The sequence below is a fragment of the Hylobates moloch genome, unplaced genomic scaffold (genome assembly GCF_009828535.3).
Source record: "Hylobates moloch isolate HMO894 unplaced genomic scaffold, HMol_V3 SCAFFOLD_4, whole genome shotgun sequence".
NCBI lineage: Eukaryota > Metazoa > Chordata > Mammalia > Primates > Hylobatidae > Hylobates > Hylobates moloch.
The window spans coordinates 4,656,528-4,671,943 of NW_026652279.1; the positions used below are offsets into that span (position 1 = coordinate 4,656,528).

General features: G+C 42.7%; 1 protein-coding gene across 6 annotated transcripts in view; it reads right to left on the reverse strand.

Annotated features, from left to right (window-relative positions):
* Positions 1-15,416, reverse strand: part of CADPS (calcium dependent secretion activator) — a 487,405-nt gene that overhangs the window by 181,150 nt on the left and 290,839 nt on the right. For all 6 annotated transcript variants that reach the window (XM_032149412.2, XM_058437125.1, XM_058437123.1 and 3 more), the window contains exons 7-8: positions 14,864-14,975; positions 7,400-7,539 (exon numbers count right to left, since the gene is read on the reverse strand). In XM_032149412.2, the coding sequence (XP_032005303.1) occupies positions 7,400-7,539; positions 14,864-14,975 (252 nt within the window). The remainder of the gene's footprint in view (positions 1-7,399; positions 7,540-14,863; positions 14,976-15,416) is intronic.

The window sequence follows — 15,416 nt, forward strand, 5'->3', positions numbered from 1 at the left end:
GGTGGTATGCGTCTGTAGTCCCAGCTACTCGGAAGGCTGAGGTACGAGAATCAGTTGAACCTGGAAGCGGAGGCTGCAGTGAGCTGAGATCACGCCACTGCACTTCAGCCTGGGTGACAGAGCAAGACTCTGTCAAAAAAAAAAAAAAAAAGCAGTCCTGGTAGAAAGAGTAAATAATTTTGGGTGCACATTTGCTGGGAAGGAAAGTGAGGTACACATGTCTGGGTTTGGAGCTCCAGGCCATATTTTGCATCATGATTTGAATGTATCCTCTCTTATGATATTTTTGTAAAATTCTTGCTACTGGGTCACTGACATCCCTGTTATTCACTGGGGACATTTTAGTTATATGAGAGGCCAGTGAGTGAGCTACAAAGGATTAAAAAAAGAAGAGGAAGATTCATCTGTGTTCAACTTTAGTTCCAGGAATCCCCCAAAATTGCTGAATCTTGGAAGACCCCCCTGGCCTCAGTGTCCCTCTGCTCTGGGACTACTTGGCAGTGTAGCACCCATGGCAATGCTTGTAACTTTTCATTTGAAAAAAAAATTAGACAGTCTTCTCTCATATGATATTTGTGAATTTAATGTGAATTAGTAACATGGCTCTCTTTATTAAATATCTACTCTTGGAATTTTCAAGTATACAATGTATTGTTATTAATCATAGCCACCATATTGTACAATAGGTCTCTTGAACTTATTCCTCCTTGTCAGAAATTCTTTATAAGAATTTCTTATAAGAACAGAAGTCACAGTGAGACAAGAACCATGATTCCTACAGGGATGTTTTTGTCCTCTTCTTGGGTGTGAAGGAGAAGATGGAGAGCAGGGAGACTCCAGGTACCTCAGCTATCTTATAGCAGCCCAGCAAGAAGAAGCATGGGCTGGGAAAAAGTACAAAGAATAGATGAAAACAAATAACAATGATGATTACAACCAACACCACTAACAACAATAACTCTTCTATAGCTGTAGCTATTAACCATGTATCAGACCTTGTTCTAAATACTGTACATATATTAGCTCATTTAGTCCTCACAACAACCCTATAAGAAAAACACTGTTGTTATTCCTGTTTTACGTTGAGCAAAATGAAGTCCAGAGGGGTTAAGAAACTTGCCTACAGCTGGTAAGTGGTTGTGGCAAGAATTGCATTCTAGGCAATTTGATCTAATTGGCATTTAGGGATAATAATACAATAAAGAAGACAAAGTAGAATCACAAAGATATTCAGCTAATTCCAAAGAAGGCAGAAAAATAGGAAAAAGGGAACAAAGATCAGATAGGACAAACAGAAAATAAAAAGGAAGGATGACAAACAACAAATTAAGTTTAAACCTATCAATAATAACATTAACTGTAAATAGGCTAAATATCTCAACTAAAAGGCAAGGATCTTCAAATTTGAGTTAAAAAGTTAGACCTCATTCTATGCTGCCTATAAGAAATGCACTTTTTAAAGACACGAATAGGTTAAAAATAAAAACATAGAAAAAAAAGATTTACCATGCTAACACTTTTTTTTTTTTTTTACAAAAAAAGCTGGAGGGGCTATATCACTGTCATATGAAGTAAATTGCATTTATATTTACGAAGAATATTGCTGGGGATCAAGAAGATTATTTCATAATGAAAAAGCAGTAAGTCAATCAAGAAGACATAACAGCCAGGCACGGTGGCTCACGCCTGTCATCCCAACACTTTGGGAGGCTGAGGCAGGCGGATCATGAGGTCAGGAGATCGAGACAATTCTGGCTAGCACGGTGAAACCCTGTCTCTACTAAAAATACAAAAAATTAGCTGGGCATGGTGGTGGGCAGCTGTAGTCCCAGCTGCTTGGGAGGCTGAGGCAGGAGAATGGAGTGAACCTGGGAGGCAGAGCTTGCAGTGAGCCGAGATCATGCCACTGCACTGCAGCCTGGGTGACAGAGCGAGACTCTGTCTCAAAAAAAAAAAAAAGCTTCAGAATATATGAAGCAAAACTAGACAGAACTACAAGGAGAAACAAATTTAAAATTCTAGTAAGAGCTTGAGAGCTTCCTCTAAATAAATGAAAATCAGTAAGGATATAGATTATTTGAACAACACTACAAACTGACTTGATCTAATTGACATTTATAGATAAGAAGTCAACAAGGGAGATAAAATGAAACACTAAAGATATTTGATTAGTCTAGTCCAGTACCCTGGTTTTAGAGCCTGTGCCAAAAAGCGTGGTGTCTTGGAGACCTATGAGGAGGAGAGAAGTGTGATGAGTTTGAAGAACAAGAGGTCTAGAACAGTGGCACAGCTACAGAAATGGAAGGGGAAAAGAGATTTTAAGAAGATAGCCAAGTGTTACAAACTGTATTCCTTTTGAAGTTTGTTAAAATATAAAAGGAAAATCAGAATTGCTGCAAATTACTCCCGGTTGGTGGACTGTGGTTCACTGAATGAATTAAATGTGGAGTCATGAGGAGCTCTCTATTTTAGTCAAGCTTCAGGTCCTCAGTTAAGGTTGGATTGAAAGCAGTAACTCTCGACCCAGCTCTAATGTTTACTCTGACTTGGGCATGTCTTTTAACCACTTTATTTTTTATTTTTATTTTTATTATTATTATTTTTTGAGACGGAGTCTCGCTCTGTCACCCAGGCTGGAGTGCAGTGGTGCAATCTCGGCTCACTGCAAGCTCCGCCTCCCGGGTTCACGCCATTCTCCTGCCTCAGCCTCTCCGAGTAGCTGGGACTACAGGCGCCCGCCACCACGCCCAGCTAATTTTTTGTATTTTTAGTAGAGACGGGGTTTCACCGTGGTCTCGATCTCCTGACCTCGTGATCCGCCCGCCTCGGCCTCCCAAAGTGCTGGGATTACAAGCGTGAGCCACCGCTCCTGGCCTCTTTTAACCACTTTAAGCTCCAATTTCTCTAAGTGTAAACGGGGGTTCATTTATTCACTTATTCACCTAAGCAATAAATAATTCACTGGACTTTTGCTACATGTCAGTCTCTGTATGAAGGTCCTATGAAAAAAGGAAACAAATATCCCTTCTGACAAGGAACTCACAGCCTAGTGGGGAAGACAGACAACAAACTAGTAAATAAAGAATTATATGATATGAATGATAAGAGCTCTGGTGAAAACAAAACAGAGCAAGGAGAGAGGGAGGACACAGGGGGGGCAAGTAAGGCTTTCTGATAAGGTATAGAAATGTTGGAGATCTGGGTGAAAGGGAAGGGAAACAGCTGGGACAAGGGTCTTGACATGGGGATGTACTTTGTGACTGGGAGCAAGAGCAAGGAGGCAAGTGTGGCTGGAACAGTGATCAAGACCAGGTACAAAGGGTCTCGTAGTCATGGTAACAACATTGGCTTCTACTCTGAATGAGATGGGGAATCATTGGAGGCTTTCCTGCATTCGAGTGGCAGGATCTGACTTGCGTTTTTTTAAAAAATTGCTTCACGGTAGGAAATAGACTACTGGGGGGCAGCGGCAGAAGCAGGGAACTGCTTACGAGGCAGGAGCAACAAGTGAAGGGGAGCAGCAATAGAGGCTTGGAAGCCAATGGTGAGATGGAGGCAGGGGGGAAGGGTTCAATTCTAGGTTTATCTTGAAGATGGAGTGAAAAGAATTTGATGATGGCCAGGTTTGGTGGCTCATGCCTGTAATCCCAGCCCTTTGAGAGGCTGAGGTGGGAGGACTGCTTGAGGCTAAGAGTTCGAGACCAGCCAAGGCAACATAGTGAGATCCCATCTCTACAAATTTTTTTAGAAAAAACTTAGCTGGGCGTGGTGGTACATGGCTGTAGTCCCAGCTACTTGGGAGGCTGAGGTGGGAGGACTGCCTGAGCCCAGGAGGTCAAGGCTGCAGTAAGCTAGGATTGCACCTTTGCACTCCAGTCTGGGTAACAGAGCAAGACCCTGTCTCAAAAAGAAAAACAAAAATTGATGGTGGATGAGAAAGAAAAATGTCAAGGATTACTTCAAGGTTTTTGGTCTGGGTATCTGGGTGAAGGGGAGGGCATTTATTAAGATGGGAGAATGATAATACCTAATCCTTGTGAGGCGGTTTCAGTGATAAAATGAGAGAATGGATGTGAATGCACTTCCTGAACTTGAAAACACCATACAGATATAAAAGATGAAAATTAGAAAGGCATCTAGGAATTGCTGATTCTCAAATATGCCCAGATACTAACATTTTAAGGTCAAGAAGCAGTGTTGATTTTTCCCATTGACACATTTCTATTCAATAAAGTTATTCTGAATGGCCTAGTGGCTCATTCAAAGAACCACAGTGCACACCAATATTCATAATTCCCAGTGATTCTTATGTTCCTTTTATGTTAGAAAAAACCTTAACATGGGAACAACTTATAAGCTCAGCTATGCTTCTTAAAGATTCCTTTTTCAGCTGGGTGTGGTGGCTCATGCCTGTAATCCCAGAGCTTTGGGAAGCCAAGGCAAGCAGATTGCTTGAGTCCAGGAGTTTGAGACCAGCCTGGCCAACCTGGTGAAACCTCATCTCTACCAAAAGTACAAAAATTAGCTGGGTGTGGTGGTGCACACCTGTGGTCCCAGCTACTTGGGAGGCTGACGAGGGAGGATGGCTTGAGCCTGGGAGGCAGAGGCTGCAGTGAGCAGAGACCACACTGCTGCACTCCAGCCTGGGTGACAGAGCCCCACCGTGTCTTAAAAAAAATTTTTCTTTTCCTTTTTTTCTCCCATTTTCTAAGCTGTGACATTGCTCTCATATTTCTATCCTCCTTTACACAACTGGGCTCAGTAAAACTATTTTAAGTTTAAATGGGAAAAAAATGTACTCCATAAATATTTTTATTTTCTCTGAATAGTCCCTTAGGCAACTAAGGTTGCTCACCCCTGATTTAGGCCACATTGGGTCTCATGGTGTTATTAAGGCATTCACCGTTCACTTTTCAGAGCTATTTTAAGCTCTCTTGGTGTATCTCCTGGCAGGGGTAATTTTAAAATGGAAGTCTAGCAATATGAAGTAGCTATGAAACCCGTCAGAAGTGAGCTACATATTTCTTCTGTCATCTGTAGGGTCAAGGTAGCCTGAAATATGTTAATAATTTTACAAACAAATCAACATAAAAATTCCCCAATCCAAATCAGTTAGTTCAGTTTCCAGCAGAGTGAACGAAGATAATGTGGGAAATGGGAATTCATCCAACAGGGAAAATAATACCTGTGTCAAGTGGTTGCTGTGGAGAATAAGTGACACAATAAAACTCCTAGTACAGTGCTTCAGAGGGAACTCGAATGTAGGTTGAAGCACTGATCGTTTTTTTAAAGGAAGTTAAAAAAAAAAAAGCAGTTTAGAGGACAGATACATTCATTCATATTCTGTTCTCCATTTTCTCTCTTTGATCTGCCCTATCCTCTTTGTCTCTCTGTCTCTCTCTCTCTATGTCTGTTCTGCTCACTCATGTGCTGGTTCCTTTAGCAAATATTTATGGAGTATTTATGAGGCAGGATTTTGCTAAAGATGCAGATCTTTTCTTGTGTACTACAGAAACCTAATTAAATTATCAACCCCTTTGTCTTCAAAGTAGGATGTTCATCACAGAGGGGGAAGACATATTAGGGAGAAATTCCACGAATATTGCCAGAATATATACCAGGAGCATGATAAGAAGGAAGAACAGTAGACCTCAGCAATGTTTCATGGCATTCTAATTTAATCGAAGAAAATCTGGTTGTACTTCACCCCGGACACTTGACAAAGGACTGAGTGTGTACTTAGGGCCCTGCGCATGCTCCTATGGCTTTTTCACACCCCAGGCAGAAGAGCTTTGCCACAATCCCAGCTCAGGCTTGGAATAATTTGGCTTCAAGACAATGCAAAGCAAATTCTCTAAATCCAGACCAAACCTTGGGTCGAGTCACTGGCTTCCAGCTCACAGGTGACCTCAGGAACCCTTCATACCTGAAGCTCTCTGGTGCCCTGACTGGTAGCTCTTTGTTTTTCTCTGGAACCTTGGGCTTTTTTCAATTCCTAGAACTCTGAGGCATCATGGCTAGGCTACTGTTCTTTACTGTCTGACTGCATGCTGCTGTGGTCTGCTCATCTACTGGGAAGTTCAATTCCTGTCCTGGTCACACCCTCCTGGACTTCGTGTGGGCTTCTGTTTAAACCTGTCTTAATCACGGCTAGGCCCTGAAATTGGGTTTGTGAATTCCTCAAACCTCTAGTACATCTAACCAACCCTCTTCTTTTTTTTTTGAGATGGAGTCTCATTCTTTTGCCAGGCTGGAGTGCAATGGTGCAATCTAGGCTCACAGCAACCTCTGCCTCCCGAGTTCAAGCGATTCTCCTGCCTCAGCCTCCTGAATAGCTAGGATTACAGGTGCCCACCACCATGCCCAGCTAATTTTTTTGTATTTTTAGTAGAGATGGAGTTTCACCATGTTGGTCAGGCTTGTCTCAAACTCCTGACCTCAGGTGATCCTCCCGCCTCGGCCTCCCAAAGTGCTGGGATTACAGGCGTAAGCCACTGTGACCAGCCGTAACCCTCATTTTTAATGGTACTTTTAGTACTTTGAGCTTTATCATCAGTACACATACACCCAAAAAAGAATTAATGAGATCTCGCTAGGGCCCAGAGGGGCTAAGCAGAATGATAGCCAGTTGGCAGTGTACTTGCAGAATACCCGCCAAACACTCCATTCCCTTCTACTAAACTTTCCTTTTTCAGAGTTACACGATTATCATGTTTTCTGAGACAATGAGATCCATGTGATTCAGTTTAATAGGTCATAGCTCAGCATATACTCAGTCACCAACAAACATTTTCTAGAAAAATCACTGGTCTTATTTGTAAAAAAAAAAATATGGCATCTTACCTATTCTTTTTGCTTTACTTGAAATTAATTGGTCATTTTTCTCAAACCTTAAGAAAACGAAGATGATCACAAATTTTCTACTTTTTCTCATTCATTTAAATGCTGCACTAAATACTAAAATATATTAAATGTGAGTTGATTGAAGCTGGCCTCCCCCTGCTGCTCACGCCTCAAAGATGTGGGTTGCTGATTGAGGTGCAAGTGAGTCATATGCAGAGTTTGAAGGATCTGGTTGCCTCCAACAAGGTATGAGGAGCCTATAAGACCTCTCCAAACTAGAATCACCTAGCATGCTGCTAAGAAAGTTTTGAATTGTCCTAGAAACCCTATTAGAGAAAGAGAAGGATACTTTTCTATTTTGACAGCAAAAATGCAAATACAGTCATTCTAAGAATTGAGGAAGTTTACAGTAAATATCAAAGTCAAATATTTTAATACGAATTCTTTATATTTCCTTCTACATAGTTCTCCAAAGATCTTGTGTTTGTTTCTGTTTTCGTTTTGAGAAATGAACAGACGTGTGTCCCAAACTGCTAGTTGGGGAAGAAACACTTACCCAGAATGCTTCATGTTTTGAGGCTTATCCATTCGGACAGCAAGTTTGATTTTGAGATCTTGGTCGGGGCAGTTTTTGGAGACTGTCATTTTGTGCCACTCTGACTGTTTGGGGCTGTTCGGGGTGGGATGGAGAATAACCTGTAGGGGAAAAAGGACAAGCAGCTAGAAAAGAGAAGCACCATGATGTTTTTATAGATTAGAAACTTTGATTCTGAGTAGTAGAGTGACTTGAACACTTCCCACTGTGGAGCAGCCATGCCTGGGGATAGAAACACATTCTTTTGATCCTTCCTGGCTAATTTTGTAAAAGTAAAGATTTCTGTAATTCTGTATTGGTTCTGTCATGAAAATCATGATTTCTGTGATTCTGCTTTGACTTTTCTAATGTTCAGACGTACTAAACAAACCCAAAATGGAGAATATTGTCCACACATTATTCTCTACATCTTTGTATAAGAAGATGGATGCATAAAAGGAAGAAATATGCTTATGTATTAGAGAGCCCTTTTAGTCCACTCTTTTTCTCCATTCTTTAGGATTTCTTTCACTTTTCAAGAGGAGAAATTCCTCAAGGCCCCCAGGGGAAAATGGAAGGAACCTTATTAGATGGATGAGAAATGTGAGACTCAGGGAAGGAAAGGGACTTGCTTTGTGTCACACATTTCAACCTGACTTCACCTGGCCTGGAAATCTTATCACACAACATCCAACTTTGCCCTGGCATGGAGGAAAGCACACATGACTTGAAGAAGGATCATTTCTTAGGAAATGCCTTTCACCAGTGTGCTTCAGAGATGGCAGTTTGATTTGGGTCTTCTGCATCCATTCTTATTGTCTGGAATTCTGAGAGTGAAACAGGAAGTGAGTAACTCACTAAATCCACTTTTTCGCTTTGTGATCACAGAGTTCTCAGGAGCCACATGGGATCTGGGGAATATGCATTTAGGGAGGAATTGAATATCTGGAAAATCCTTGAAACTAAGGGAACACGAACTAAATATAGGCACAACAAAAGCTGGGCTTGCTAAGATTTGCTTCTGTGATGGCAGCATGCCCTGGTTTGTGGCACGTTGTTTTGGCTGTTTTCAAAGTATTTATTTTCTCTAGGTACAGGGATGGCAGGCCCCTTTCCTGGGCTTCTTTCACCTCTGGAGGTGGCCGTGAGGGGCTCAGGGTCCCACGGGTGGACACTCTGGCCTTCTAGATGCTGTATCAGCTTCACTAGTCATGCAAGCTTGGACCATGCTTGAAGGGTAGACACATATGGCTTCCTGTGTGATTGTGAAACAAGACTGCTGAGAGGAGGAGGAGGAGGCCATGGCAGAAAAAAAAAATCAGCCCACTTAGATGTGCTTCATTTATGCGGATTTCTCAGCCCTTCTCTTTCTGGGCCTGACCCTTTTTCTTCATTAAGTTCCCTGTCTCTGATGAAATACACATTGTTGCTAACCACAAATTTCAAGTCTTCCCAAAGTTTTATGACATGATTGAAATACAGAAAAGCCTGATTTTTCAGAACAGAGGCTGTCAATGTTTTTTGATCATGCCCTATTTTAGTACAATGTTTTTGAGCAATTAGCCCAGCATCTGTATGTTAACATTTTATATTACATAAGTTTACTTTGTATTAATATATTACCTTATCACATATATCATAAAATATACACAAATCAAAGATGGGCTAAAGATTTAAAAATCTATATTTTGGAATAACTTGCTAATTGTGGTGGCTGTGGTATTATTAGCTATCTTTAAGATACCACATATATTTAGGACAAGGTACATTGTTGATGACATTGGTTATAAATCCATAGTTTGAGTTGTCTTCTAAATAATTTCATCATGTCTTGACTGACATCTTGTCCCATCTGATTACATTGGCATTGTTTTTATCTCATGATATGAGTGACAGAGTGTTTGCCAGTAGGTCAGGTGTTGGCTCCACCATTTTCTTGTTTGCCAGGCTTGCATTGCTAGTACTACCTCCAAATCAGAGCTTTTGTGCAGTTATCTTCTGAGGTCGCTTGTTTATTTTGTAAAGGTTGATTTAGTTAGAGCTCCAGCATAAAATGTATAAATTCACTTAACTGGCACCACAGAACTACAACATGTCATAGGACAGATGCTGGGAGGAACTGAGTGAGATAGGGCACTGCTGGCTTGTGGAGACCTCTCCCTTTTCTCCAGGAACTGCCTGTTCTTACACGTCACCCTGTATCATGTGCCACATCCCGAGGCCTGACACTTTGTGGGAGCTGCTGATCTCAGGGAAGCTGACCCTCCATCCTGAGCTGGTCTGGCCTAACAGAGGTAGGGGTGAGATGTGCTGGGAAGCCAGAAAGGGAGGTGCTGGTAAGAGACACCCCATCCAGGGCCAGAACCGCAGTAAGTAAGAAAGGCCCTGGGCTTCTGTCTGCTCCTGCCTGTTTGGCAAAATCACAGAGGGAGCAGTGCTCTGGGCACCCGGAGCTCATTAACAGGCCTTTCGCCATATGGATTCTGGGCGTGCTTCCCACTGGCAATATGGTGTCCATTCGTGACGCAATAGCCGCAGCTCATTACCGGCTGTGCCACAAAGACTTCTTCCCCTGTGCAACTGCTTGCTGGGGAGACTTCTTTTCCAGGGTGGATGGAGAGATGAAGTGACCACAGCTCTCTTCTGTCTTTGCCCCCACACTGCCATGCGTCTGACAGGCTGATGACTCATTTGTATGTGTCAGTACTGCTGAATTATGAGGGTCCTTCTGGGTGCACATGAGTCCCAAGCAGACCAGACACCTCATCTGGACATTCCAGGCTGCTAATCAAGCACTTTGTCAATTCAGCCAAGGACCATGTGTGCTGTGCTTTGATGTGGGGATGCTGATGTGGCCGCCACGACCCACCCCCTGAAGTAGCTGCACTCCAGCCAGCCGTGGCTTCTCCTAGTTGCCTGGGCACACAGGCAGGGCCTGCTAGGGGGCTGCTTTACTCTCAGCCTTTACCTGACGGATCCCCTCCTCGACTTAGCCTATATCTCTCTCAGTACCTCTTCCATACCCCAGGAAAGAATCCCTGCCCCTCAGACTGGATGACCAGATTCTGCCTTCTTGCTAGGTGCTTCATTTCCAGGTGTGGCTTTTTTTTTTTTTTTTTCCTAGCAGAAGACTTCCCACATTGCACTGTAATTTCTGTTTTTATGTCTGTGTCCCTTATGCTTTGTGAGGTTAAGGGTTTTTACCTGTCATTACTCCTATTTGCTCTGTGCACAGCACAAATGATTGGACACAGCGGGCCTACAATCCTATAATATTGCAGGGTTGGGAAGGATGCAGGAAAACAGGCACTCTCTTATGCCTTTTGTGGAAGGATCAATTGGTGCATGCACTTGAGGGGACAATTTGGCAGTATCTGTCAAATTTCAAATTTCAGTCAGCAAAATATTTTTTGAAAATTTATTCTATAGATATCCACAAATATACAAAGAAATGAATTCAAGGCTATTCACTGAAGCATTGTTTATATAGCCAAAGATGAAATAATCTAAAAATTCATCCACAGAGGATTTGTTAAATAAAATATATCTACATAATGGAATATAATGTAGCTATGTAAAAAGGAGACAGGTCAGTCTAGGGTCATATGAAAACTAATCACCACATATAATGATTTCAGGCACCATGTAGAGAAGTGTGTATATAGTAGCTTCCAATTGTGCTTTTTTTAAAAGAGGGGGAATATATACATATGTGCTTATATATGCTATGTTTGTAGATGCAGAGACTATTTCGGGGAAGGATAACAATAAACTGAAAACAAAATCTTTCTCTGGGAAGGGATACTAGGGTGAGATAGAAGAGAAAAATTACTTTTCACTATATATCAATTTTAACTTGTTTTCACAATGTGCATGAATTTTTTCAATTAAAAAGGTTATTAAAAACAAAACATAACCCTAAAGACACAAACCAAAAAGTGGTTGAATGAATAAATGTAACACCAGGATTCTAAACATGAGTCTGCTAAGTGTGGGAAGAATTAGAGCATAGACACACCCTCTCGTGAGGTCCAAGTGTGGCTTCACTGCACTCTTAGGTCACCCAGCTGCTGCCCATGAAGAAGCTGCCAGCAGAGGGTATCCAGCCAGCACAAGGGCCAGGCAGGCCAGCTCCACTGCAACTGGCAGAAAGTTTCTTTGGCACAAAGGAGGGGCAAACTAGCATCTGGGGGAATGTATGAGGGGCCTGAAGAAGAGAATGAATCATTATGAAATGAGTGTGTGTGGGGCTGTGGCAAGCCCATGGTCTTCACCACCACAGCAGAGCCCAGGGTTTTATTTTTGTGTAGGGACAACATAATGTAGTGCAAATAGCCCTGGAGATGAGGCAACATGATTCCTGAAGTAACTGAACCCTCTGGGCCTCAGCATGCTCTTCTGTACAAGAGAGGTGATGACTGTGGCTGCCTCAGTAGGGTTGTCTTGAGAGAGCACTGAGGGGCTGTGCACAAAGTCTTTGGGACAGTGGCCTGGCCCATGCATGGGCCCCTGACTGGCTGGATGGCTCTGGAGAAGTCTCCTGCTTTCCATGGGAGCAAGTTTTCTCATCTATAAAACAAAGGATTTCAATAAGTCAGTGGCCTTAACTTTTCTGAGTAGAAATGGCTTTGAGAAGTCGGTGAATACTTTGGTAGCCAGTCCGGAAAAATGCATACAGGCCCAGGCACAAACACATTTGTAAACTATTTCCAGGCTGGGTGCAGTAGCTCATGCCTGTAATCCTAGCACTTTGGGAGGCCGAGGCTGGCGGATCACTTCAGGTTAGCAGTTCAGACCAACCTGACCAACATGGTAAAACCCTGTCTCTACTAAAAATACAAAAATTAGCCAGATGTGGTGGTATGCGCCTGTAATCCCAGCTACTTGAGAGGCTGAGGCATGAGAATCACATGAACCTGGGAGGTGGAGGTTGCAGCAAGCCAAGATCATGCCACTGTACTCCAGCTTGGGCAACAGAGAGAGACTCCAGTTAAAAAAAAAAAAAAAAAAAAAATTCCAGGGCATCCTGGATCCTGGGTCTTTGGAGGCTCATTGTGGACCCAGGTTGAGCATCCTGGGCTGGTCAGTTACACTCGTTCCTTCTAACACTAATATTCAGGGTCTCTGAGACTCATGATTCTTAACATCTGCCTTCTTGGAAAAGGAAAAATTTGAAGAAAAATGAAAGGCAGGATAATTCCTCCACTCTATGTGTGTCTCTCTTTCCCTAGGGACAGAAATGAGTATTGTTTCTCAAAGAAAACAGCTAAACCTTGTCTTTTCTTTCATCATCCCCTCTCCTCCCACTTTTCTGGGTAGGGACACTGTTTTTTGTTTTTGCTGTTAGCTTTATTTACTTTTCGTTTTACCTCCACCTGTGGTCTATGCTGTAGTAATATGACTCCAGGTTGATTCTATAGATGAAAGCCAGATTGGAAAAATGGGTGAAAGAAAGGAAGGAAAAAAGGAAGCACAGGAGATGAATTCTTGCTGGCATTGTTAGGTGTGTGTGCCTGTGTGCTTGTCTGGGGTGGTCTCTCATTATGCTATAGACGTTATATCAGAGGCTCAGAGAGATTCTCTGGGCTGAGATCACGTAGCTTTCAGGAGAGATTATACATTAAACCAGAATGAAATAAAATTTATATTTATTTATTTATTTTATTATTATTATTTTTGAGACGGAGTTTCACTCCTGTTGCTCAGGCTGGAGTGCAACGGAGCGACCTCGGCTCACTGCAACTTCTGCCTCCCGGGTTCAAGTGATTCTCCTGCCTCAGCCTCCTGAGTAGCTAGAATTACAGGTGCCTGCCACCACGCCCGGCTAATTTTTTTGGTATTTTTAGTAGAGATGGGGTTTCACCATCTCATTGGCCAGGCTGGTCTCGAACTCCTGACCTCAGGTGATCCGCCCGCCTCAGCCTCCTAACGTGCTGGGATTACAGGCGCGAGCCACCGCGCCTGGCTGAAATAAAATTTATTGAAAGTCTATGTGTTGGGCTCTGGGTATAAGGTAGTAAACAAAATAGTTTAGGTTTCTATCTCCGTGGAGATTTTACAGTCCAGTGGGGCAGACAGAAGCCTGAATGTCTGTCATTTCTGTTTCTTTCTCTCATTGGTGATCACTTTAGTAGTGTATATGAACGAGGAGCTGAGATAGCAAATGAAGGGGACTGAGCTGTCAGGAAAGGACTCTCCAAAGAGGTGGCATTTATGCAGAGAAGGCATTTATGCTTTTTGAAGGGTTGGGAGGTGGGGAGACGACAACAGATAGAAAGTCCCCTGAGGAGGGAGAGAATTTGGTTTATATGAGGGATTGAAATTTGGCCAATGATGCTGGGGTATAGTAGGCGGGGAGGAATGTGGCAGCAGATGGGGGTGAAGAGGTGAGCAGAAGCCAAATTAAACGAGTTCAGATTTTACCATAAACAGGTGGGGTTACTGGCAAAATCAACTTGTGAAAATATTACTGGCTTCTTGGTGCAGAGTCAATGGTTCAGATGCAAACAGAAATTTCACTATTATCTCAGTGGTTTTCAAGGGGGTTGGTACCACCTCTCAGGGATGTCTCAGAAATTTTAATGATGTTTTGATTGACAAAATAATTGGTGCCAGTCCCTGCTGGCATTGAGTGGGTGGGTCCAGGGATGCTAAACATCCTGCAAGGAATGAGATGATGCTCCCTAGTAAGGCATCTTCCTGCATCCCATCTGACCTTTGAATATTCCCATGGATATTGGTGGAGGTGAAAAAATCTGTTTATAATGAACTACGTGGACATCTTAACTCTTGCCTTACATTTCAAATCAAAGTCTTTTTGGCACATTTCTAAGGAAATCAAGGAAACTTTACAAGTATTGCTTAACATGTCAGTAAATCGGTTTACTGATGCTCAGGCTTAGGAGTCACCAGTACGGCATACCTCCACACCCCACAGTGGATTTTGTGGCTGTCACCTTCACAGTGACTCTTCATATGGGAGCAAGCAAAGCACTCCTCTATTAGATCTTTGAGTATGTACATTTTGAAGTTTTTTATTATTAATTTACTTCCTTTCGTTTCTCTCTTATGTCATTGTGTTGACTTTAACATTGTCAGGTGGGTAGGCAGTTAAATCATCTAAGAATTCCACTTTAAGACAGTAAAAGACATTACAAATCTTAACTCTAAAGGATGTTTGGGTCTGATAGTATTGAGAACTCCTGCTCTGTCTCCTGTAGGGCACATTCTTGTTAGCCCAGCTTTGTAGAAGAGAATCTGAGGCTCAGAGAGGTTGAGGGAACTTGCTTAAGGTCACCTAGCCAATGTAGAGTCGAGTCCAGGATTTAAAGTTCAAAACTGAGCCTCTCAGCACTTGGTACTGCTGACTCTTGGTGACCTGTGCACTGGAGACCTAGCTGGGGAAATCCTCTCTCTGGAGTTCCCCTTGTGATGGGAAGTGCTTACCCGCCCGAGCTCCTTGTCCTCCAAGGCCAGGACGCCTGTGCTCTCTGTGAACAGCTTCACCTTCACAGCTGGCAGTGCATGGGTTGTGGAGAAGTCACCCTGGGTGCCCCAGCTGCAGACAGAATCAAAGAGGTCATTGTAGACATATCTGCCTTGATGAGTCTAAACTATTCCATTGTTCCCAGGTCAGGTGAATGCAGGGTTAACCCAAGGCAGCATTAGCTGTCACATCCTCTTCTCCTCCCCTTCAAAGCTGCCAGAGTAACAAAAGTGTTAATTAACTTGTTAGGCAAATGCAAGACAGATGCTCAGAAAGTTGCCATGGTCTTCACACAGCACTATAAGGAATGACTTGAAATTAGCATAAACTCATTTTGGTGAGAACTTGTTCCCATGCATTTGCTGTATCTACAAACTATTCCAGGGAAATCACTAATATTTCATTGTATCCTTTGACTTCCTCATTCGTGGAAACTGCAGTTGTAGATCTTGGGATGGAGCTTCATTTGGTTCAAGCCAACACCTGACTTTCAAATGAGACTTCAGCAGTAGT